General features: G+C 45.7%; 1 protein-coding gene across 1 annotated transcript in view; it reads left to right on the top strand.

Moving 5' to 3' along the window:
- Positions 1-24,505, top strand: part of dock10 (dedicator of cytokinesis 10) — a 127,376-nt gene that overhangs the window by 60,450 nt on the left and 42,421 nt on the right. Inside the window, 24 exon segments of the mRNA XM_045724330.1 lie at positions 963-1,045; positions 1,327-1,449; positions 1,759-1,838; positions 2,270-2,457; positions 3,093-3,158; positions 3,259-3,351; positions 3,879-4,002; positions 4,485-4,606; positions 4,904-4,987; positions 5,308-5,400; positions 5,559-5,677; positions 5,853-5,922; positions 8,213-8,326; positions 8,867-8,938; positions 10,246-10,392; positions 11,236-11,319; positions 11,603-11,699; positions 11,833-11,865; positions 12,319-12,497; positions 14,731-14,847; positions 16,118-16,235; positions 16,457-16,578; positions 16,810-16,924; positions 19,726-19,792. Coding sequence (XP_045580286.1) covers positions 963-1,045; positions 1,327-1,449; positions 1,759-1,838; positions 2,270-2,457; positions 3,093-3,158; positions 3,259-3,351; positions 3,879-4,002; positions 4,485-4,606; positions 4,904-4,987; positions 5,308-5,400; positions 5,559-5,677; positions 5,853-5,922; positions 8,213-8,326; positions 8,867-8,938; positions 10,246-10,392; positions 11,236-11,319; positions 11,603-11,699; positions 11,833-11,865; positions 12,319-12,497; positions 14,731-14,847; positions 16,118-16,235; positions 16,457-16,578; positions 16,810-16,924; positions 19,726-19,792 — 2,510 coding nt within the window.

Raw genomic sequence — 24,505 nt, 5'->3', positions numbered from 1 at the left:
CCATTTCTGTTAGTCATGTCTGTGGAACTTGTTCAGTTTATGTCTCAGTTGTTGCATCTTGTTATGTTCATACAAATATTTACACGTTAAGTTTGCTGAAAATTGACAGTGAGAGGACGTTTCTTTTTTTGCTGAGTTTATTTATTTAATTGAAGTTTTGCAGGATGAAATCTCTTGAGATGCACCATCTCGTTTTCAAGTGCCCCCCCCCCCACCAAAAAAAGCAAAATTTGTATGTCTGTATATATGTATGTGTATATATATATATATATATATGTAAGAATACTTAGAAACAAGAATAATATGGCAACTACTGTGTAGTAGTAGTAATAATATTAATTCAAAACAAAAACTTACATTAACAGCCAATTTTTTTTTTAAACTACTTATAGACTTACAACTAATAAAAACTACAAATCCAATTTGTGAATCCTCCAACCAGGAAGACTTATGTCTATGAAAATCTATGTCGCATAAGTGGACGGGAGTCAATGTGTAGAACAATGTACAGTAAAACACAGCTTGTTTTCCCCAAGCCCTTAGTAGTAAAACAGCGGTATGCACATCCTTTACAGGGTCTTTCCAGTGGGATTTCTTGTGAAGCTCTTTAAATGCCCATTAATCACACAGGGAGGTCAGATGGTTTGGAAGTACATTTTTCCTCATACTGTAGATTTTCCGATATTTTTTTTCCAAGATGCCCCCACAGAATTCAGAGTGGGATTCTGAAATCCTGGCCTTTGTTTGGGAAGTTGAGTAGATGAGCAGACGGGGAGCGCTGCACCTCCTGCCAGGTTCCTGACACCCCTGTTGATTTAGATTTATCTACGTCAAGGATCATTTATTTGTGTGTTTTCAGAAACCCGCCGGCAGACTTAAAAATATCAACTATGTTTCCTTCTTTCTCTCTCTCTCTCTGCCCCCCTTTCTCCCTCTCTCTTTCGCTTCCTGTCCCTTTGAAGATGGTTCAAAAGATGCTGAAATCCAACAAGCAGTTCTGCAGTAAGCTGGGGAAGTACCACATGCCATTTGCCTGGTCCATCAGGTAAGGGACACTGAGCCAAACTGTGTTTTCTGTAATCCTACTCTCTCCATATCTTTTTATTGACCGTTTCTCCTTTAATGATCAAACTGCCGTTACTGCGTCACAAGGAATGTCTATAAAGGTGTAGGTAATTGATCACTTTTCACAGTATCTTACACTCAAAACTATTGTCCTGTCTGTCCTGTCTGTGCATCCGTCCGTCTGTCTGTCTGCCTTGTCTGTTCTGCCTGCCTGCCCGTCCGTCCGTCTGTCTGTCTGCCTTGTCTTGCTGTCTGTCTCAGGTCTGTGTTTAAGGACAATCAGGGGACGGTGGACCGGGAGTCTCGCTTCTCGCCCCTCTTCAAACAGGAGAGCAACAAGATCTCCACCGAAGATCTCATCAAGCTGGTGTCGGAATACAGGAGGTAGGCCACCGAAAAGATATCAAGGCTGCATCCCAAATGGCACCCAATTCCCTATTTAGTGCACAACTTTTGACCAGGTCCCATAGGGCTTGAGTTGAAAGTAGAGCACTATATGGGAAATAGGTTGCCATTTGGGATACAGACCAAATCATGTCAGTTCAACCCCATGGTCCAGATTCCTTTTTAGGTCAGAGTCATAGAGTTTGTCATGACCATCTAAACTGACCTGGAAAACTCCTGGCCCTAGTCATAGGGAATGTATGGTGCTCACTGCTCACCCATTCCTTGGCTCTCTCTGTGTCTTTGCAGGGCTGAGAAGACCAGTAAACTGCAGACCATTCCAGGGAACCTGGACATCACTGTGGACTATGTCCCTATGGAGCATCCAAGTAAGTCGGAACACTCTTTTCTTTCTTTCAACACCCCTCATGTCTCTCCTTCTCCTTCTCTCTCTTTATTTTCTCTTTCCCTCTCTCTCTCTCTATCTCTTCCCCCTCTATCTCTTTTTCTACCCCTCTCTCTCCCTCTCTCTCTCTACTGTTGATAGCCATCAGTGTTACAAGTATTACAGATGTCCTCTCTCTCACTCTCTGTCTCTGTCTCTCTACCTCTCCCCTCTCTATCTCTCTTTCTACCCCTCTCTCTCCATCTCTATCTTTCTCCAATCCAATTGAAGGGCTTTATTGGCATGGGAAACATATGTTTACATTGCCAAAGAAAGTGAAATAGATAATACACAAAAATAAAATAAACGATACAAAATGAACAGTAGACATTACACTCACATAAATTCCAAAATAATAAAGACGTCTACCTGCAGACTGTGTGACGTCATCCTACGTGCCCGTCAAGCCTTTCGAGGACTGCAGCCAGCACCAGGCCACCGTGGAGGTGGAGGAGTTTGTCCAGGACTCCACCAAGTTCACCCAGCCACACCGCATCTACAAGAACCATGTCTACGTCTACCCCAGACACCTCAAATACGACAGCCAGAAGAGCTTCGCCAAGGTACCGTACACACCCAAACCCACACATGCCTTGTAATGTATACTAGATATACTCACAAATATCATGGCAAGGAAACAACATTTGAAGCAAACTTAATTTTGAGGAAAACCAACCTAATGTTGGAAAGAAAAAGCCATATGTTGTCACCCAGAGTCCCGTTTGTTTATTCTCCCAGCTATACCACACACTATTTGACATGAAACAGGTTTACAAAAATGTTTTTTTTTGCCATGGAATAATGTAGTATTGTGATACTGATATTGTGAAAACTCTTCTAGATATTAAGGAAAGGACATGTAGTAGACACACAAGTCACACTGTACATTTCATATGTATATACTCTATTCTACTGTATTTTAGGCAATGTCACTCAAATTGCTCTTCCTAATATTTATAGATTTTTTAAATTCCATTATTTTACTTTTATATGTGTGCGTATTGTTGTGAATTGTTAGATACTACTGCATTGTTGGAGCTAGGAACACAAGCATTTCACTACACCCGCAATATTATCTGCTAAATATGTGTATGTGACCAATACAATTTGATTCAATTTGACTTATATGGGACCCCTTTGCAGACACGCGTGAAATACTGTATGCCCACAAATGTAACAATGTTATTTTCATTCACAGGCTCGTAACCTTGCAGTCTACGTGGAGTTTCGAAGTTCAGATGAGGAAGTTGCCAAACCTTTGAAGGTGTAGTATCTTCTCTGTCATTGATAGCATTTAGAGTATCATGGTGGATTTTTGGAAAAACTTCACTTTTCTCTTATTGTTTTTTAACTTGCTGCCTCAGTGCATATACGGCAAGCCTGGGGGTCCAGTTTACACCACAGCAGCCTGTTCCATAGTCCTTCACCACTCCCAGAACCCAGACTTCTATGATGAGGTGAGTGTGGAAGGAGAGGGTTGAAGAGGTATATGGCTAGAGATGGAAGGACAGGGGGAGAGGCATGGGAAGAGATTGATTGGACGGGGTACGTGCAGGGCTCTTATTGCCTGGTAGCCAGTTTTGTTTGTGCTGAGGCCAACTCCTCTGATGCTCATTATCATGAAGGAGAGAGGTTGATGCACAATCAGACATGTGCTGCCAGGCTAGAGCCTTCACCGTGTAGTGGCTGGTATAGGATAAAGCTGCCCCCAGATGCTGATCTTGGGTCAGTTTTGCATTTCCCCCACTAATGGTCAGGGTTCGGATTGGGGGAAGGGGAAGATGATACTAGATCTGTACCCAGGGGAACCTTCACCCTGGAATTTAGTGGCTCGGTGATTGTTCACCACTGTGACACCAGTTGTCAATTCATCTTCTTTTTTTGATGTATTGAGGCTTTTGTTTAATGCACAATAAATTGGGATTTGATTTCATTTCTGTGCCTGCTTGCGAAATGGTCCTTGGTTTCATCCTCTGCGTGCCAGGTGAAGATTGAGTTGCCCACCCAGCTCCACGAGAAGCACCATCTACTCTTCTCCTTCTACCATGTGACCTGTGACATCAACGCCAAGACCAACTCCAAGAAGAAGGAGGCCCTGGAGACCCCAGGTAGGGAGGAAGGAGACATACTGTGATCCTGTGGTGTTCGCGACATTCCAGGGTCGTGGGTTTGATTCCCGCTGCGGCCAGCAGTCTGAAAATATATGCTTGTATAAAAGCATCTGTTAGATGGCATGTATTAATACTGCCTTTATGACAAGTCTGTCAATGCAGTGGATGGTAGCTAGTCGGCGTAAGCTTATCACTGTGCAGCAACATTGTTGTGATTGTGTTATCGAACCCAGGAGTGTGGTGGTGCGTGCGACATCTACAGGCCATTACTACTGTGCTCTTGCTCTTTGGTCGTCTAGGACAGGTTGTAAAAGGACTTTGTGACAACTGCTGATATAACAAGGGCTTTATTAATACATTTGATTGATTGATTTACACATTACATACAGTATAGTGTTTTCCCATGTGTTCTTTCACCTGTGTGTGTGTGTGTGTGTGTGTACGCCCTGTGCATTGTGTCTGTGCGTGTGTGACTGCAGTGGGCTACTCGTGGCTGCCTCTGCTCAGAGAGGGTCGCCTGGCCTCACAGGAGTTCAACATCCCTGTGTCCTGCAGCCTGCCCCCTGGGTACCTGCTCGTCAAAGAACCCGGATCTACTAAGGTGGGGTGGGGGGGGGGGTGAGATGAATGGAAGGGAGCAAGGGGGAGGGAGGGAGATAAGAGAGAAAATAGGGGGAAAGTAGAAAGATCATTTTTGGATGGAAGGGGAGAGTCATTGAAAGAGAAGGCATTTTTGCTTTGTTAACACAAATGTAAGTTTTGTCATGTCATAAAATAGAATCGAGAGAGAGAGAGAGAGGGGTATGAAGAGAGCACACCAAAGGGAACAACAGTAAAGTGTTAAGCAAGCATGGATCTCCCTGGTGCTTAGTGACCCTTCCTCCCTCTCCTCCCCCAGAACGGCTCGGATCTGAAGTGGGTGGACGGAGGTAAGCCCATATTCAAGGTCTCCACCAATGTCCTCTCCACAGTCTACACTCAGGTAAGAGTCTGGCTTTACCCTGCCACTCCTTGGAACTGCCACAAGTAGACTTTGTTCTTAAAATAAAAAAGTGTATTAAACCAAACTTTAACGGGTCTCAACTCCAGCAAGACAATCCTTGTTATCCCATCGTGTTTTTAGGATTGTGCCCCAAAGGGAACCCTATCCCTTATTTAGTGCACTACTTTTGACCATAGGGCTCTGGTCAAAACGAATAGACTTTGTAGGGTTCCGTTTGGGATGCAGATTCAGTTAGTCCTCATCTCCACTCAGTGATAGTGGTTCTGGTTGTGACCGTGTCTTCTCTCTTTGATCGCCAGGAGCCTCACCTGAATCGCTTCTTCCAGCAGTGCCAAAAACGAGAGACGGACCTCTCCCAGTCACCTACCTCAAACTTCCTCAACTGCCTGAAGGTCTGGAGAAATGAAGGAAGGGAGGGAGGATAGAGGGATGACTTCACATCTCTGCATTCCGCTCCCATACTATACACCCCATCGCTGACTGTGTCTTTCTCTCTCTCTCTATGGCTATCGCTCTGTCTCTGATTCTCTTTCTTCTCTCTCTCCCACAGGGCTTACTGAGCATTGAGAAGATTCCGGTGATAATTCGTTTCCTGCCGGTGCTCTTCAACCAGCTGTTCAAGGTCCTCACCCAGAACGACAACGACGAAGTCACCACCACCACCACCAGGTAGGATGAGGCACTGCAGGCCACAGACCACTCTCACTGCTACAGGATCCTGCAGGGATACATGTTGCCACATCATGAATATTGCCAGATTAGCAATAGAATGTTGCCAGGTTACGAATGTTGCCAGATAATGATGACGACTGAGTGACCACCTTGTTGGCATGTGTTTCACCAGGGTGCTGGTCCACATCGTTGCTAAGTGCCATGAAGAAAACCTAGACCACTACCTGCACTCCTACATAAAGGTATGGTGCTCATTTCATTGGGATGTTAGCCCTGTCTTGCAGGAACAGCGAGGCTCAGATTCTGCAGTTGTTTAGCCAGGTAGTGTCATAGGGTAGAGGAGAGGGGTTGGGATGAGAGGAGAGGAGAGAAGGGGAACAGAGAGGAGAAGAGAAGAGAGGGGATGGCATGGGAGGAGAGCAGAGAGGAGGGGAGGAGAGTAGCACACAGACAGCTTCATTTGTGAAGGGAGAGAAGGAAGCTTTGTGTGTGTGCACGTTTACACGTGAGAGTGTGTGTGCGTGTGTGTGTGTGTGTGTGTGGGTGTGTATGTGGGCAGAGGTGGGGGCTGTGGGGTGTGGTGAGTGCAGGAGCGTGGCTGAGGGGCTAGGGTAATGTGCCCAGAACACTGTGGACACAGAGAGAAGAGAGAGTCTGCCACACACACACACATGGCTCTCCGCTCACACACAGATAAGCATGGCTGTGTGGAGGAGAGAAGGGGGGTGTCTGGTGGAAGGCAAACAAGGACACAGAGCCTTTTCAATAAAAAAAGCAAGGCATGCTTGTTAAGAAGAGAGAGATAGAGAGAGAGACAGACAGACAAAGAGAGAGAGGAAGAGACAGAAAGTGAGAAAGGGAAATGGAGAATAGAACCAGCTTTTTCATGTCTGGTAGAAAGAAAAGGAGAATCCTACACTTGATCTTTAAGAGGGGCAGAAAGAGAAATGGAGGAGGGGAAAGAATGGGAGGGCCACTGTAATGAAACTGCCGTTACTATGGCAACTGATTGGCATGCTGCTGGGGGGGGGGGGCTAGCAGCAAGCAATTTTCGGCCAGTGCTTTCTCGCCGTGTGGGTGTGGGTGTGTGTGCCTGGGTGCACAGAAGTGTATGTGTGTGTGCGTCGATGCATATGTGTGTGTGGTTACCATAGTTCATTAACAAACTCAAGTGGGTGACGTCAGTGGTAATGAGGTGTGTGTGTCATACACATACAGTGTGGGTGGAACATTTCTCACAAAAAGAGAAAAAGAGATGCTTTGCCAAAATAAGCTAATTTTGTCCAACTCAGTATCTTTTTCTTATTCCTCATAACTCTGATTACATCAACCTTAATCGGTGTTGTTATGTTAATATATAGGTTTAATTAAATGCAGAGCCAAGCATGTTGCATGTTTGGTTCCCTTGATGCTAGTAATGTGTGTACAGTATGTGAGAGAGAGGAAAAAGTGTGTCTGTACAGCACGTCTCTCTGTCTCTGTCTGTTTGTCTCTGTGTCTGTCTCTGTCTGTCTGTCTCTATGTCTGTCTCTATGTCTGTCTCTGTGTCTGTCTCTGTGTCTGTCTCTGTCGGACTCTCTGTGTCTGTCTCTGTGTCTGTCTCTGTGTCTGTCTCTGTGTTTGTCTCTGTGTTTGTCTCTGTGTCTGTCTCTGTGTCTGTCTCTATGTCTGTCTCTGTCGGACTCTCTGTGTCTGTCTCTGTGTCTGTCTCTGTGTCTGTCTCTGTGTCTGTCTCTGTGTCTGTCTCTGTGTCTGTCTCTGTGTCTGTCTCTGTCGGACTCTCTGTGTCTGTCTCTGTGTCTGTCTCTGTGTCTGTCTCTGTGTCTGTCTCTGTGTCTGTCTCTGTGTCTGTCTCTGTCGGACTCTCTGTGTCTGTCTCTGTGTTTGTCTCTGTGTCTGTCTCTGTGTCTGTCTCTGTGTCTGTCTCTGTGTCTGTCTCTGTGTCTGTCTCTGTGTTTGTCTCTGTGTCTGTCTCTGTGTCTGTCTCTGTGTCTGTCTCTGTGTTTGTCTCTGTGTTTGTCTCTGTGTTTGTCTCTGTGTCTGTCTCTGTGTTTGTCTCTGTGTTTGTCTCTGTGTCTGTCTCTGTGTCTGTCTCTGTGTTTGTCTCTGTGTCTGTCTCTGTGTCTGTCTCTGTGTTTGTCTCTGTGTCTGTCTCTGTGTTTGTCTCTGTGTTTGTCTCTGTGTCTGTCTCTGTGTCTGTCTCTATGTCTGTCTCTGTCGGACTCTCTGTGTCTGTCTCTGTGTCTGTCTCTGTGTCCGTCTCTGTGTCTGTCTCTGTGTCTGTCTCTGTGTCTGTCTCTGTGTCTGTCTCTGTCGGACTCTCTGTGTCTGTCTCTGTTCTGTCTCTGTCGGACTCTCTGTGTCTGTCTCTGTGTCTGTCTCTGTCGGACTCTCTGTGTCCGTCTCTGTGTCTGTCTCTGTGTCTGTCTCTGTGTCCGTCTCTGTGTCTGTCTCTGTGTCTGTCTCTGTCGGACTCTCTGTGTCTCTGGCCGTCTGTCTCATTGACCTTGTTCTCTCCACTGCGGTGGTCAGTTTGTGTTCAAGGCGGAGTCGCACGGCTTCCGGACGGTCCACGAGGAGCTGGCCAAGGGCATGACCTCTGACCTGAAGAGCAACGAGCAGCCAGCCGTCAGGAACATCCTCAGGGTGAGCCTAGATGGCCGCCACGCCCAGTCCCGAATGACACCCTATTCCCTTTAAGGAAACCATAGGGCTCTGGTCAAAAATAGTGCACTGTGAAGGGAATAGGGTGTCATTTGGGTGGATAGTCCCATGATCTACAGATGCTCACACGGTCAACAAACTGTCAACTGCTACTCTGTTGACATGCAACTGCTTGCTAGGGTTACGGTTAGGTTTAGGGTTAGAGTAAGGGTTAGGGTTAGGGTTAGAGTAAGGGTTAAGGGTTAGTGAATAGTTCATTGAAATGTTGTTGAAATGTTGACAGTTAGTTGGACATCTACTGAACATCTACAAACCTATTTGGGACTATCCAAATAAAGTCATACCTAGAAATGTCATGCATGGACATGATAGGATGCCTTATCTTACATAGCAAAGCAGTCTATATGCTCTACATTATATATTTCTATCTCATTGTGCCGTTGAATGTGACCCTGAGTGCTTAACTGAACGTGACGCGCATAATCTGACCCCTGTTTGACCTTTTACCCCTGTCTGCTGCAGTTTTCCTGGTTCTTCTTTGAGCTCATTGTCAAGTCCATGGCCCAGCATCTAGTGGACTCAGACAATGTCAAGGTATAGAAACATAACATATATGTTATATACATAACATAGCATAATATATACATATACACTCCCTTGCCAGTTTATTAGGTACACCCATCTAGTAGCAGGTTGGACCCCCATTTGCCTCCAGAACAGCCTGAATTCTTCGGGGCATTCTATAAGGTGTCGGAAATGTTCCACAGGGATGTTGGTCCATGCTGACGCGATGTCATCAAGCAGTTGTTGCAGACTGGACAGCAGTACATTCGTGCTGCGAACAGCCTGTTCCAGCTCATCCCAAAGATGATCTATTGGGTTGAAGTCTGGGGACTGACCAGGACACTCAGTAAACGGAACTCGCTGTCATGTTCCAGGTGATGTCCACTCCTCCATTGTCCAGTGTTAGTGATGGCGTGCCCACTGGAGCCACTCCTTCTTGTTTTTAGCTGATAGGGGTGGAACCCAGTGTGGTCGTCTGCTGCAATAACCCATCCGTGACAAGGATTGACAAGTTGTGCATTGCGAGATGCTGTTCTGCACACCACCTGTTGTACTGCTCTGTTATTTGTCTGTTTGTGGCCCGAGTGTTAGCTTGTACTATTCTTGCTGTTCTCCTTCTACCTCTCTCATCAACGAGCTGTTTTAGCCCAGAGGACTGCCGCTGACTGGATGTTTTTTGTTTGTCACACCATCCTCGGTAAACCCTAGATACTGTCGTGTATGAAAAGCCCAGGAGGACGGCTGTTTCTGAGAGACTGGATCCGGCGCACCTGGCACCAACAATCATACCACGCTTAAAGTCGCTTAGGTCACTTGTTTTGCCCATTCGAACGTTCATTCGAACAGTAACTGAATGCCTTGATTGCTGCTTTATATAGCAAACCACAGCCGCATGACTCACTGTCTGTAGGAGCGATCCATTTCCGTGAACGGGGGGGTGTACTTAATATACTGGCCGGTGTGTGTATATGCCACTTATATCCAAAGCGACTTACAGTACGATACAATATAATTTATTGTCCTATTACAGGAAAATTATTTTTCTAAAGTCCGCATACAAAAACACGAACACAATACACTATAATACGTGCAGCATGGAAAACACTGGAAAGTTAATACTCAAGTCACATACATTCAGATTCTCTCGAGCCTACCATCCGACCATATATTGGACCTGCATCTGTCCTATGTCCCACTGTACCATTCAGTGCTGTTAGTTCATACATTTTGTAGTATGTATATGTGGTCCCTGCTGGAATTGAACCTATGACCTTAGTGTTGCTAGTGCAACTTATACATTAGGCCTATATGTTAAGTTCCATATTATGTGTGGTCAGCTCCCTCGACCACAGAGGTTCCCTTCAACCTACCTGGGTCGTCTGGAGAGCCTAGTCATGACCGTGTCCGACCACATCTTCTGGAAGAACAAGGAGCTGGCAGAGGAGACCCGCAGTGCAAACCTGGCTGTGGCAGCCTTTGTCAAGGTGGGCATCACACACTCACACACACACACACACACACATTACATGCTTAGGGAGCTGTCCTTATCACTTGTTGAGATCGAGCTCAAATGCTGCCAATGGTAATACATTTGTGTTCCCTGACTAATGAAGCGGAGATAAATGCAATTAAGCTAACTGTAAATGAAAATGGCTTCCCTTCCGCTGCTGACTATTGTTCGATATTGATTTCCTTAAAGAGATTCTCCGGTACTTGTGTGTACTTTTTAGACAGTAGTTCTGAAAGTAGCACTCGTGAGCCACAAGTGGTCCCCGAAAATTGCATACTACGTCACATAAGTGCAGATATGTGCACCACTTCATTGCTCTCCCTCTGTCTGCTCTGGGTGCATGATGTACCTCTTGCTAGATGTCACTCAAATGCGAGGGGCTGAAGCTCATTGGCTAGAACTTGAATTGCTAGGGGGTTGGCCCACGTGGGGGAAAATATAGGGAAAATGGCGCAGCACAGCTTCCCTAAAAACATGGGATTTCGTGGCTAACTGAGGTAAGACAGTAATTCTGCTTATAGATTATGCATGTATGAACTACACGTTGACACATCTAGCCGGAAGCCGGAGGTTTAAAAGATACTTGGAAGTCTCCAAAGTTCCGGAGCATGTTTTTAATTGTGTTGTGAAATTATGAAATGGTCTCTCTCTTTCATGTTCTTCATTAACTAATGCTGACCCCGACTCTCCCTCTCTCCCTTCCTCCATCCATCACTCCCTCTTTCCCTACCTCCCTCCTCTCCTCCCTATCTCCCTCCCCCTCTCCCCTCCTTCCATCCATCCATCCATCCCTCCCTCTTTTCCTCCCTCCCTCCAGCGTTGCTTCACCCTCATGGACCGAGGGTTCACCTTCAAGCTGATCAGCAACTATGTCAACATGATCACAGCCACTGACAACAAGGTTACACACACACTCGCACACATGTACAAACACACACACATACACACATCCTTCTCATTCTGTCTCTCAGTCACAGAATTGTGTGAATAAAGTATTTCCTTATCCGTCGGTATAATAGCCAATGTCACTCACTGTAAAATAGAAAGCATTAGAAAACAATGAAATAGATACTAGAATAGAAAACAATGAAATAGATACTAGAATAGAAAACAATGTACTTCAGAGATGTTGTGGTGTTTTTATTCGGTCAATCAGGTTGTGACCCCGACGTTTCTCTCAACAGGTGCTGTGTGAGTTCAAGTTTGAGTTCCTGCGAGAGGTGTGCAACCACGAGCACTACATCCCTCTCAGTCTGCCCCTCCCCTCCGCTCGCATCACAGGTCAGAAGTCATCTAGGGTTCACAGGGACCCAATCCAAGTCCGTCTTAGGTTTTAACACCGTTGCATTCATCTTCATTCGTTACACCGCTTAACACTTTCTTTTCTGTTCTTTCTCTTTCCTGTCCATTTCAGACAATGCATCACAAGAAACGCAAAGTGCTCAGGGTAACTATCGGCCCCTTTTTATGATATATTGTGATATTCGCATGATGTTGTACTGATGTTCTTCACCATACGACTGGCACTGGGTGGAATAAACAAACCAGAATTGAGTTTAGTGTAGTGGTACTAGGAACTAGAACCAGCTCTGGTTCCCTGAGACGGCGCTAACCACTCCCTAAAAGGATTAGCTGACATCAATTTAGTCAATTCTAAAGTGTTAGTTTTAATGTAAGGGTTCCTCCAAGAAGGAAGGACCATAGCTGTCTGGTCTCTGCTATAAAGCAAGTTGAGAAACTTGGATGCTTTTAGGGCACTGAGCTCTCTCTCTCTCTTTCTCTCTCTCTGCCACCCACAACCCCCTCTCCATATCTCTCTCTCTAACTCTATCTCTCTTCCTCTTTCTCTCCCCCTTCCCCCCCCAAACCCCTCTCTCTCCCTCCTTACTCTCCACCCTAGTGGATGTGCCAGAGTACAGCCTGACGGGCGAGTTCTGCAGGAAGCACTTCCTGACGGGCTTGTTGCTACGGGAGCTGGGCCTGGCGTTGCAGGATGAGCAGGACCTGCGCCACCTGGCCCTCGCCAGCCTCAAGAACCTGATGGCCAAGCACTCGCTGGACGCCCGCTACGCCATGAAGGTACGCCACGCACGCCAGCACCATGTAGCGGGCACCAGATGATATATAACATGTGTCCCTAATGGGACCGTATTTTCTGTATAGAGCACTACTTTTGACCAGAGCCCTATAGTCTAGAAGTACACTGTATATGCAAGAGTATATGGACACCCCTTCAAATTAGTGGATTTGGCTATTTCAGCCGCACCCGTTGCTGACAGGTTTATGAAATTGAGCACACAGCCATGCAATCTCCATTGACAAACATTAGCAATAGAATGGCCTTTCCAACAGGTCAGTTCGCCAAATTTCTGCCCTGCTAGAGCTGCCTCGGTCAACTGTTATGTGCTGTTATTGTGAAGTGGAAACGTCTAGGAGTAACAACGGCTCAGCCGCGAAGTGATAGGCCACACAAGCTCACAGAACGGGACCGGCGAGTGCTGAAGCGCGTAAAAATAATCTGTCCTGCAACACTTACTAGCAACACTGGGTTTGTCTCTATACTACCGAGTTCCAAACTGCCTCTGGAAGCAACGTCTGCACAAGAACTGTCCGTCGAGAGATTCATAAAATGGGTTTCCATGGCCGAGCAGCCGCACTCAAGCCTAAGATCACCATGTACAATGCAAAGCGTTGGCTGGAGTGATGTAAAGCTCATCGCAATTGGACTCTGGAGCAATGGAAACGCGTTCTCTGAGGTGATGAATCACGCTTCACCGTCTGGCAGTCCGACGGACGAATCTGGGTTTGTCGGATGCCAGGAGAACGCTACCTGCCCCAATGCATAGTGCAACTGTACATTTTGGTTGAGGAGGAATAATGGTCTGGGGCTGTTTTCATGGTTCGGGATAGGCCCCTTAGTTCCAGTGAAGGGAAATCTTAACGTTACAGCATACAATGATATTCTAGACGATTCTGTGCTTCAAACTGGCATGCACAGAGCCCTGACCTCAACCCCATCGAACACCTTTGGGATGAATTGAAACGCCGACTGCGAGCCAGGCCTAATCGCCCAACATCAGTGCCCAACCTCACTAATGCTCTTGTGGCTGAATGGAAGCAAATCCCCGCAGCAATGTTCCAACATCTAGTAGAAATCCTTCCCAGAAGAGTGGAGGCTGTTGTAGCAGCAAAGTCCATATGAATGCCCATGATTTTGGAATGAGATGTCCGATGAGCATACTTTTGGTCATGTAGTGTATGTCTGTAAGAAAGAGATGTGAAAGTAAGCTAGGGCCTTGTAGCAATATTAGCCTGCTTCCAGACATGTTTTAGTTTAGTCAACTCCTCTGATTACCATTGACCTGTTTAAATAAAGGTGAAATAAAACATATTAAAAAACGTTGTGAGTTGGCTGAAGCGCAAACAGATCTGGGACCAGACTGTTCCAATATGTTCCACACAGGAAACTGAAATATTTTCATTGGACAGTGTACAATGTACTATAGCTGACTGAAACACAGTAAAATTCACTTTTTAAATATTTGCCTGTCATCACTTCACACTTCCAGGATTGTTTTCGGTGTCAAGATTTTCTCACAGATATTGGGTTGACTTAAAGCGCGTGTGTGTGTGTTAGGAGTGAGAGGCGCATTACAGTGATGGCTATGAGGATTTGAAACAGCAGGAAATCATTAAACTGGGCGCACACGCTCTCTGACACACACACCCTACCCTGCGGTCCTGTGTACAGGAAGCAGACTATGTAATGCGCCATTCTCACTGGGACCTCTGAGCACTCGAGGAGAGGAGGTGGCATGGAGTGGGGTGCTGGGAAGGATCTAGGTTGCGTCCCAAATGGCATCCTATTCCCTATAGTTCCCATAGGGCTCTGGTCAAGAGTAGTGAACTATGTAGGGAATAGGGTGCCATTTTGGACTCAACCCCAGACAGCCAGATCCCATCTGAGATTAGGAGCCTGCCAAACCCAACACTGTACAACTGTTGACAGATCTCTGTTTCTCGCTCTCTCAATCACGCAGAGTTTAAAACCCCTGATAGTTACTCTCTGTAGGTCTGTTGCTCACTATCAGTCTTTCTCTCTCTCTCTCTTTCTCTCTCTCTCTCTTTGTCTCTCTGTCTGTCTCAAATTCTCTCTCTCTCTCTCTCTATTCCCTGCCTTTCTCCCTCCCCCTCAAACTCCTCTCTCTCTCCTCCCATTCTCTATTTCTCTCTCCTCTCTCTCTGCCACCCCTCTCTTTCCTCCCTCTGCCCCTCCCCCTCTCTCTCCTCCCTCTCTCTTCATATTCTCCAGGATAAGCAGGCGAGAATAGCGTCCCTCTACCTGCCTCTGTACGGCCTCATCCTGGACAACATGCCTCGCTTCTTCCTCCGAGACCTCTTCCCCATCTACTTCACCTCCAGTGACCAAGTAAGAGCCTCCACTGCAGCCCTGATTGACTGCAGCCCTGCCCATGACCAAGCAAAGTGCCACAAAGCCACTGTTGTTGTCGTGATGTCATAGTTTGGCGCGGCCCGCAGTGCTACTTTAGGGTCATGTATGTCCAGTCACAGCACCGTTCACAGAGGCTAGGGAGGGAGCGGTGGAGGGAGGGGGAGAGAGAGAGGGAGAGAGAGGAAGGGCAGGGATAAACGTTTACACAGGCACAACCGCTAATGTTACTTTTAAACACAGGAAACGGTAATTAAGCTTTAATAAGGGGAACCTGCATTTATGGTTCCCATTTATATTAGACGTGCCTCGGGAGAACCTGGAAGGGAAATGTTTTGTTTTTATATTCGTCATTGACAGGTAGTGGAATCGAGCTTTACCCAGGCAGACTCTCTAGACTCTGACTCCAATACCTTGCTCACTGATGTTGCAGTGAACTGGGCCAGTGGAGTCAAAGTGAAATGTTTCCCTCTGGCCCAGTGGTGTTACAGTATAATATTTCCCTCTAGCCTAGTGGTGTCCGTGAAATTCTTCCCTTTGTGCTAGTGGTGTCACAGTGAGATGTTTCCCTCTGGCCTAGTGGTGTCACAGTGAGATGTTTCCCTCTGGCCTAGTGGTGTCACAGTGAGATGTTTCCCTCTGGCCTAGTGGTGTCACAGTGAGATGTTTCCCTCTGGCCTAGTGGTGTCACAGTGAGATGTTTCCCTCTGGCCTAGTGGTGTCACAGTGAGATGTTTCCCTCTGGCCTAGTGGTGTCACAGTGAGATGTTTCCCTCTGGCCTAGTGGTGTCACAGTGAGATGTTTCCCTCTGGCCTAGTTTCATACCCTCTGGCCTAGTGGTGTCACAGTGAGATGTTTCCCTTTAATCTCTGGCCTAGTGGTGTCACAGTGAGATGTTTCCCTCTGGCCTAGTGGTGTCACAGTGAGATGTTTCCCTCTGGCCTAGTGGTGTCACAGTGAGATGTTTCCCTCTGGCCTAGTGGTGTCACAGTGAGATGTTTCCCTTTAGCATAGTGTCGCACTGAAATGTTTCTCACTGGCCTAGTGGTGTCACAGTGAAATGTTTCTCACTGGCCTAGTGGTGTCGCACTGAAATGTTTCTCACTGGCCTAGTGGTGTCACAGTGAAATGTATCCCTCTGGCCTAGTGGTGTCGCACTGAAATGTTTCTCACTGGCCTAGTGGTGTCACAGTGAAATGTATCCCTCTGGCCTAGTGGTGTTCCAGCAAACTCTTTCCCCCTCTCCAGGGTTCAAGAGATGACCTGAGTGTGGGAGGGGGTGTGGCAGGTCCTGTGGCTCACGTCATTCGCCATGGTAACTCGGTGGATGCCTCCTTTTCCAAAGAAGTGCTCAACTCCATCACAGGTAGTGTGTGTGTGTGTGTGTGTGTGTGTGTGTGTGTGTGTGTGTGTGTGTGTGTGTGTGTGTGTGTGTGTGTGTGTGTGTGTGTGTGTGTGTGTGTGTGTGCGTGTGTGCGTGCGTGCGTGCGTGCGTGCGTGCGTGGGTGCGTGCATACTTTTGCATGTGTGTATGCGTGTTTGCAACTGTGTCTGCACCATAACCTCTAACCCTTCTCCTACCCCCAGCCTTCTCCTCCCTGGCTGTTTCCACGGGTAACCATGCCGACTCGCGGGGTTCTCTGATTAGCATAGAGTCCAACCCCAGCACCAGCGACAGGAACAGCGAGAAGATGGACGGATGTGAAAAGGTGTGAAAGATGAGTCACTCAGCGGAATGTCATATCCGGAAATGCTGTGCAGACTGTGCTGGCTTAAAGAAAGAACAACAATATTATACCTATTGCATGAACAAGAATCCATGTGTCTTTCTCCTTCTCTCTCTGCCAACCCCCCCCTCTCACTCTACCTCTCTCTCCCCCTCTCCCTAACTCCCCCCTTTTCTCTCCCATCCTCCCTTCCCTCACTCTCCCTGTCATCAGTTTGCCCGGCCTCAGTCTCTGATAGGCTTTGGATCTCGCTTTGACAAGCTGGACCAGGCCGAGACACGCAGTCTGCTCATGTGTTTCCTCCACATCATGAAGACCATATCTGAGGGTGAGACACGTAGTGTTACCTCCATGCAGATCCTATAATTCACTACAGTAAACGCCAAAAGTATTGGGACAGTGACACCTTTGTTGTTGTTTTGTCTCTGTACTCCAGCACTTTGGATTTGAAATGATACAATGACCACGATGTTAAAGTACAGATTGTCCACTTTAATTTGAGGGTATTTACATTCATATCGGGTGAACCGTTTAGATATTACAGCACTTTTTTTACATAGTCCCCCCATTTTAGGGGACCAAAATTATTGGGAAAAATTCACTTATATACACTGCTCAAAAAAATACAGGGACCACTTAAACAACACAATGTAACTCCAAGTCAATCACACTTCTGTGAAATCAAACTGTCCACTTAGGAAGCAACACTGATTGACAATAAATTTCACATGCTGTTGTGCAAATGGAATAGACAACAGGTGGAAATTATAGGCAATTAGCAAGACACCCCCAATAAAGGAGTGGTTCTGCAGGTGGTGACCAGAGACCACTTCTCAGTTCCTATGCTTCCTGGCTGATGTTTTGGTCACTTTTGAATGCTGGCGGTGCTTTCACTCTAGTGGTAGCATGAGACCGAGTCTACAACCCACACAAGTGGCTCAGGTAGTGCAGCTCATCCAGGATGGCACATCAATGCGAGCTGTGGCAAGAAGGTTTGCTGTGTCTGTCAGCGTAGTGTCCAGAGCATGGAGGCGCTACCAGGAGACAGGCCAGTACATCAGGAGACGTGGAGGAGGCCGTAGGAGGGCAACAACCCAGCAGCAGGACCGCTACCTCCGCCTTTGTGCAAGGAGGAGCAGGAGAAGCACTGCCAGAGCCCTGCAAAATGACCTCCAGCAGGCCACAAATGTGCATGTGTCTGCTCAAACTGTCAGAAACAGACTCCATGAGGGTGGTATGAGGGCCCGACGTCCACAGGTGGGGGTTGGGCTTACAGCCCAACCCCGTGCAGGACGTTTGGCATTTGCCAGAGAACACCAAGATTGGCAAATTCGCCACTGGCGCCCTGTGCTCTTCACAGATGAAAGCAGGTTCACACTGAGCACATGTGACAGACGTGACAGTCTGGAGACGCCGTGGAGAACGTTCTGCTGCCTGCAACATCCTCCAGCATGACCGGTTTGGCGGTGGGTCAGTCATGGTGTGGGGTGGCATTTCTTTGGGGGGCCGCACAGCCCTCCATGTGCTCGCCAGAGGTAGCCTGACTGCCATTAGGTACCGAGATGAGATCCTCAGACCCCTTGTGAGACCATATGCTGGTGCGGTTGGCCCTGGGTTCCTCCTAATGCAAGACAATGCTAGACCTCATGTGGCTGGAGTGTGTCAGCAGTTCCTGCAAGAGGAAGGCATTGGTGCTATGGACTGGCCCGCCCGTTCCCCAGACCTGAATCCAATTGAGCACATCTGGGACATCATGTCTCGCTCCATCCACCAACGCCACGTTGCACCACAGACTGTCCAGGAGTTTAGGTCCAGGTCTGGGAGGAGGTCTGGGAGGAGATCCCTCAGGAGACCATCCGCCACCTCATCAGGAGCATGCCCAGGCGTTGTAGGGAGGTCATACAGGCACGTGGAGGCCACACGCACTACTGAGCCTCATTTTGACTTGTTTTAAGGACATTACATCAAAGTTGGATCAGCCTGTAGTGTGGTTTTCCACTTTAGTTTTGAGTGTGACTCCAAATCCAGACCTCCATGGGTTGATAAATTGGATTTCCATAAATTATTTTTGTGTGATTTTGTTGTCAGCACATTCAACTATGTAAAGAAAAAAGTATTTAATAACATTATTTAATTCATTCAGATCTAGGATGTGTTATTTTAGTGTTCCCTTAATTTTTTTGAGCAGTGTATGTAAGTCAAAAGTTAGGTACAGTATTTGGCCCCATATTCATAGCACGCAATGACTACATCAAGCTTGGACTCTACAAATTGGTTGGAGGTATTTGCTGTTTGTTTTGGTTGTGTTTCAGATGATTTTGTGACCAATAGAAATGAATGGTACATAATTTGTTGTGTCATTTTGAAGTCACTTTTATTTTAAATAAGAATACAATATGTTTTTGAACACTTCTACATCAATGTGGATGCTAGCCTGATTGCGGATAATCCTGAATGAATCGTGAATACTGACGAGTGAGAAAGTTACAGAAGCACAAATATCATCTGCACTTTAACGTCAAAGTCATTGTATCATTTCACATCCAAAGTGCTGGAATATAGAGCCAAAACTGTCCCAATACTTTTGGACTGCAGTGTGTATTTGTTCTTTATGAAATTCTGTGGTTAACCCCTTCACTACCGGACCATAGCAACAGTACAGTGGCCTGGTATCAATCGGACCATATACTCGGCCTACACTACAGTAGCCGGGTAGCTAGTACCCGTTAGCCAATTCCTTAGTGTTAACCTCTTCCATACCGGACCGTAGCCTACAGTAGGGTTGTTACGATACCAGTATACTCAACTTTCCATGGCAGAAAGGAAAACAGGACGAAGTCTAAACTATGCGTCGTGTGAAATAGTTTGTGCTAACGCTTGGGAAGTAAACAGCCGTGACTCTGGATGACGACATCAGGGTTGTTTGTTTCCAACACTAGGACTGTTTTCCTCAAGACATTTAAGTCCGCTTCATGTTTTGTTTGCTTGCCATGATACTTCAGTGTGTCGCGATACTGCTATGCACTGTTAGTCACATCCTTGCAAGTTGCACAGTGAAGTGGTGCAGGTACGGGTTTATGTGATAAGGACGCTGCCTTTTTTTAAAACTTTTTTTAAAATTTCCCCCAGAGGTGATGGTTTCCTACTGGCACCGAGCCATACACCAAGAGATCTCCGACTTCTTCAACATCCTGGAGTGAGTATCTTCAGTGTTAACCGTTCCTCGGTGCCTGTGTGCATGGACAGATACTATATATAGGTGGATACATTACGTTTATTACATTCATTGCATTGATTTTCAAACACACAACTACTCATATCAGACTTTAAATAAGTAGTTGTTGTACATGGTGTAACCGAAGTGGTACATCCCTTTGACCTTGGTTGTGAAGGACCCTATGGAGGAAGAGAAGAAATGATTACATATTTTTGACCATACCGCACAAACACACAGATGTATATGCACACAAACCACCCACACACGCAGGCGCACACCCTCCCACCCAAACATGTGTACACATACACACACACACACACACACACACACACACACACACACACACACACACACACACACACACACACACACACACACAGTACCTGTGTTAGCATAGATCATTGCATGCTTTATTGGTGTGGCACTGTTGTTTGGCCCATGGGTGCCTTGCTGTTCCATGGCAACAGAAAAGGCCACACTCATGACTAGGGAAAGGATGGGCAAATTATGGTCAATTCAGTTTTCATGAGAGTAAGATTAATTGATTGATTTAAATAGAACATTGCAAAGCCAAATAATAAATAAAGCAATAATGCCTAATCTCACTACTGACAGGATGAGTAGATGACTGTCACTATAACGGTCACGTTCTTGTTTAGTGCAAGAGGAATACATCCGTGAGAAAGTACAAATCTGTGAATAGTAAAGAGATTCCTCGATAACATATTGATAACTCTCTTGATAACATTGTGTTTGTGGGTGTAGGGTTTTGAAAAGATAATCAAGTGTATTTCCCTCAAGTTGATTCCTGTTTCTAGCAGTTAGAGCGTTGGGGCAGTAACTGAAAGGTTGCTGGTTCGAATACCTTTCGCCGACAATGTGAAAAATATATCGATGTGCCTTTGAGCAAGGCACTTAACCTTCTGGGTCCTGAGCGCTCTGGAGAAAGTTTTCACCAAGGATCTCTCTGTAGGGCTCCCGAGTGACGCAGCGGTCTAAGCCACTGCATTTCAGTGCTAGAGCCGTCACTACAGACCTTGGTTCGATTCCAGGCTATATCACAACCGGACGTGATTGGGAGTACCATAGGGCAGCGCACAATTGGCCCAGCGTTGTCCGGTTTAGGGTTTGGCCAGGGTAAATTACAATTTGTTCTTAACTGACTTGCCTAGTTAAATAAAGGTTAAATAAAAAACGTTGCTCCATTCATCTTTCCCTCGATTCTGATTAGTCTCCCTGCCGCTGAAAAACATCCCCACAGCATGATGCTGCCACCACCATGCTTCACAGTATGGGTGTTGCCAGGTTTCCTCCAGACGTGACGCTTGGCGTTCAGGCCAAAGAGTTCAATCTTGGTTTCATCAGACAAGAGAATCTTGTTTCTCATGGTCTGAGAGTCCTTTAGGTGCCATTTGGGAAACTCGAAGCGGCCTGTCATGTGCCTTTTATTGAGGAGTGGCTTCCGTCTGGCCACTCTACCATAAAGGCCTGATTGGTTGCTGCAGAGATGGTTGTCCTTCTGGAATGTTCTCCCATCTCCACAGAGGAACTCTGGAGCTCTGTCGGAGTGACCATCGGGTTCTTGGTCACCTCCCTAACCAAGGCCCTCCCCGATTGATCAGTTTGGCCGGGCACCAAGTTCTAGGAAGAGTCCTGGGGGTTCCAAACTTCTTCCATTTAAGAATGATGGAGGCCACTGTGTTCTTTTTTTTGGTACCCTTCCCCAGATCTGTGCCTCAACACAATCCTGTCTCTGAGCTCTACGGACAAGTCCTTTGACCTCATGGCTTGGTTTTTGCTCTGACATGCACTGTCAACTGTGTGACCTAATATAGACTAGAGGTCGACTGATTAATCGGCATGGCCGATTAGTTAGGGCCGATTTCAGGTTTTCATAACAATCGGTAATCGGCATTTTTGGACGCCAATTATAGCCGATTACATTGCATTCCACGAGGAAACTGTGTGGCAGGCTCGACCACCTGTTTTTACGCAAGTGCAGCAAGGAGCCAAGGTAAGTTGCTAGCTAGCATTAAACTTATCTTATAAAAAACAATCAATCTTCACATAATCACTAGTTAACTACACATGGTTGATGATATTACTAGGTTAACTAGCTTGTCCTGCGTTGCATATAATCAATGCAGTGCCTGTTCATTTATCATTGAATCACAGCCTACTTCGCCAAACGGGGGATGATTTAATAAAACCACAATTGTTGCACGAATGTACCTAACCATAAACATCAATGCCTTTCTTAAAATCAATACACAGAAGTATATTTTTTTAAACCTGCATATTTAGTTAAAAGAAATTCATGTAAGTTAAAAGAAATTCATGTAAGCAGGCAATATTAACAAGGAAAATTGTGTCAATTCTCTTGCATTCATTGCACACAGAGTCAACAGTTTGGGCCGCCTGGCTTGTTGCGTACTAATTTGCCATAATTTTACATAATTATGATATAACATTGAAGGTTGTGCAATGTAACAGCAAAATGTAGACTTAGGGTTGCCACCCATTTCAATAAATACGGAACGGTTCCACTTAAATGTTAGCTTTTTTTACATGGCACATATTGCACTTTTACTTTCTTCTCCAACACTGTGTTTTAGCATTATTTAAACCAAATTGAGCATGTTTCATTATTTATTTGAGACTAAATAGATTTTATTTATGTACTATATTAAGTTAAAATAAGAGTTCATTGTTCATTCAGTATTGTTGTAATTGTAATTTACAAATATATATATATATAAAAATCGGACGATTAATCGGCAGCGGCTTTTTTGGCCCTCCAATAATCGGCATCGGCTTTTTTGGCCCTCCAATAATCGGCATCGGCTTTTTTGGCCCTCAAATAATCGGTATCGGCGGTGAAAAATCATAATCGGTCGACCTCTAATATAGACAGGGGTGTGTCTTTCAAAATCATGTCCAATTAATTGAATTTACCACAGGTGGACTCCAATTAAGTTGTAGAAACATCTCAAGGATGATCAATGGAAACAGGATGCACCTGAGCTCAATTTCAAATCTCATAGCAAAGGTTCTGAATACTTATGTAAATAAGGTAGTTCTGTTTTTTATTTGTTATAAATTTGCCAAAATTTCTAAAAACCTGTTTTTGCTTTGTCATTATGGGGTATTGTGTCTACATTGATGAGCAAATGTTTTTATTTAATCAATTTAAAATAAGGCTGTAACATAACAAAATATGGAAAAAGGGAAGGGGTCTGAATACTTTCCGAATGCACTTTCCGAATGCACCAGTCAAAAGTTTGGACACACCTACTCATTCCAGGGTTTTTCTTTATTTTTACTATTTTCTGGGTTGTAGAATAATAGTGAAGACATCAACACTATGAAATAACACATAAAGAATCATGTAGTAACCAAAAAATATATTTTATATTTGAGATTCTTCAAAGTAGTCACCATTTTCCTTGATGACAGCTTTGCACACTCTTGGCATTCTCTCAACCAGCTTCATGTGGTAGTCACCTGGAATGCATTTCAATGAACAGGTGTTCCTTGTTAAAAGTTAATTTGTGGAATTTCTTTCCTTCTTAATGCGTTTTAGCCAATCAGTTGTGTTGTGACAAGGTAGGGGTGGTATACAGTCTGTCATTGCCAGCCTCAGAAATTGCAGTCCAAATAAATGCTTCACAGAGTTCAAGTAACAGACACATCTCAACATCAACTGTTCAGAGGAGACTGCGTGAATCATTCCTTCATGATTTAATTGCTGCGAAGAAACCACTACTAAAGGACATCAATAAGAAGAGACTTGCTTGGGCCAACAAACACGCGCGATGGACATTAGACAGGTGGAAATCTGTCCTTTTGGTTTGATGTGTCCAAATTTGAGCTTTTTGGTTCCAACCGCCGTGTCTTTGTGAGACACAGAGTAGGTGAACGGATAATCTCCACATGTGTGGTTCCCACCGTGAAGCATGGAGGAGGAGGTGAGGGGGTACTTTGCTGGTGACACTGTCAGTGATTTATTTACAATTCAAGGCACACTTAACCAGCATGGCTACCACAGCATTCTGCAGTGATATGCCATCCCATCTGTTTTGCGCTTAGTGGGACTATCATTTGTTTTTCAGCAGGACAATGACTGAACACACCTCCAGGCTGTGTAAGGGCTATTTGGCCAAGAGGGAGAGTAACGGAGTGCTGCATCAGATGAGCTGGCCTCCACAATCACCCGACCTCAATACAATTGAGATGGTTTGGGATGAGTTGGACCGCAGAGTGAAGGAAAAGCAGCAAACAAGTGTTCAGCATATGTGGGAACTTTGTTTAACACTTTTTTGGTTACTACATGATTCCATATGTGTTATTTCATAGTTTTGATGTCTTTACTATTATTCTAAAATGTAGAAAATAGTAAAAAATTAAGAAAAACCTGGGAATGAGTAGTTGTGTCCAAACTTTTGACTGCTACTGTATTTATTATTTTTATTTTACCCTGTTTTTCTCCCCAATTTCGATCTTGTCTCATTGCTGCAACTCCCCAATGGGCTCGGGAGGCGATGGTCGAGTCATGCGTCCTCCGAAACATGACCCGCCTACCTGCCCGCTTAACCCGGAAGCCAGCCGCACCAATGTGTCGGAGGAAACACCGTTCGACTGACGACCGAGGTCAGCCTGCAGGCTCCCGGCCCAACACAAGGAATCGCTATA

The sequence above is a fragment of the Salmo salar genome, chromosome ssa09, assembly GCF_905237065.1.
Source record: "Salmo salar chromosome ssa09, Ssal_v3.1, whole genome shotgun sequence".
NCBI lineage: Eukaryota > Metazoa > Chordata > Actinopteri > Salmoniformes > Salmonidae > Salmo > Salmo salar.
Note: the sequence above shows the minus strand (reverse complement) of the source record. Positions and strands in the feature narration are given on the sequence as shown.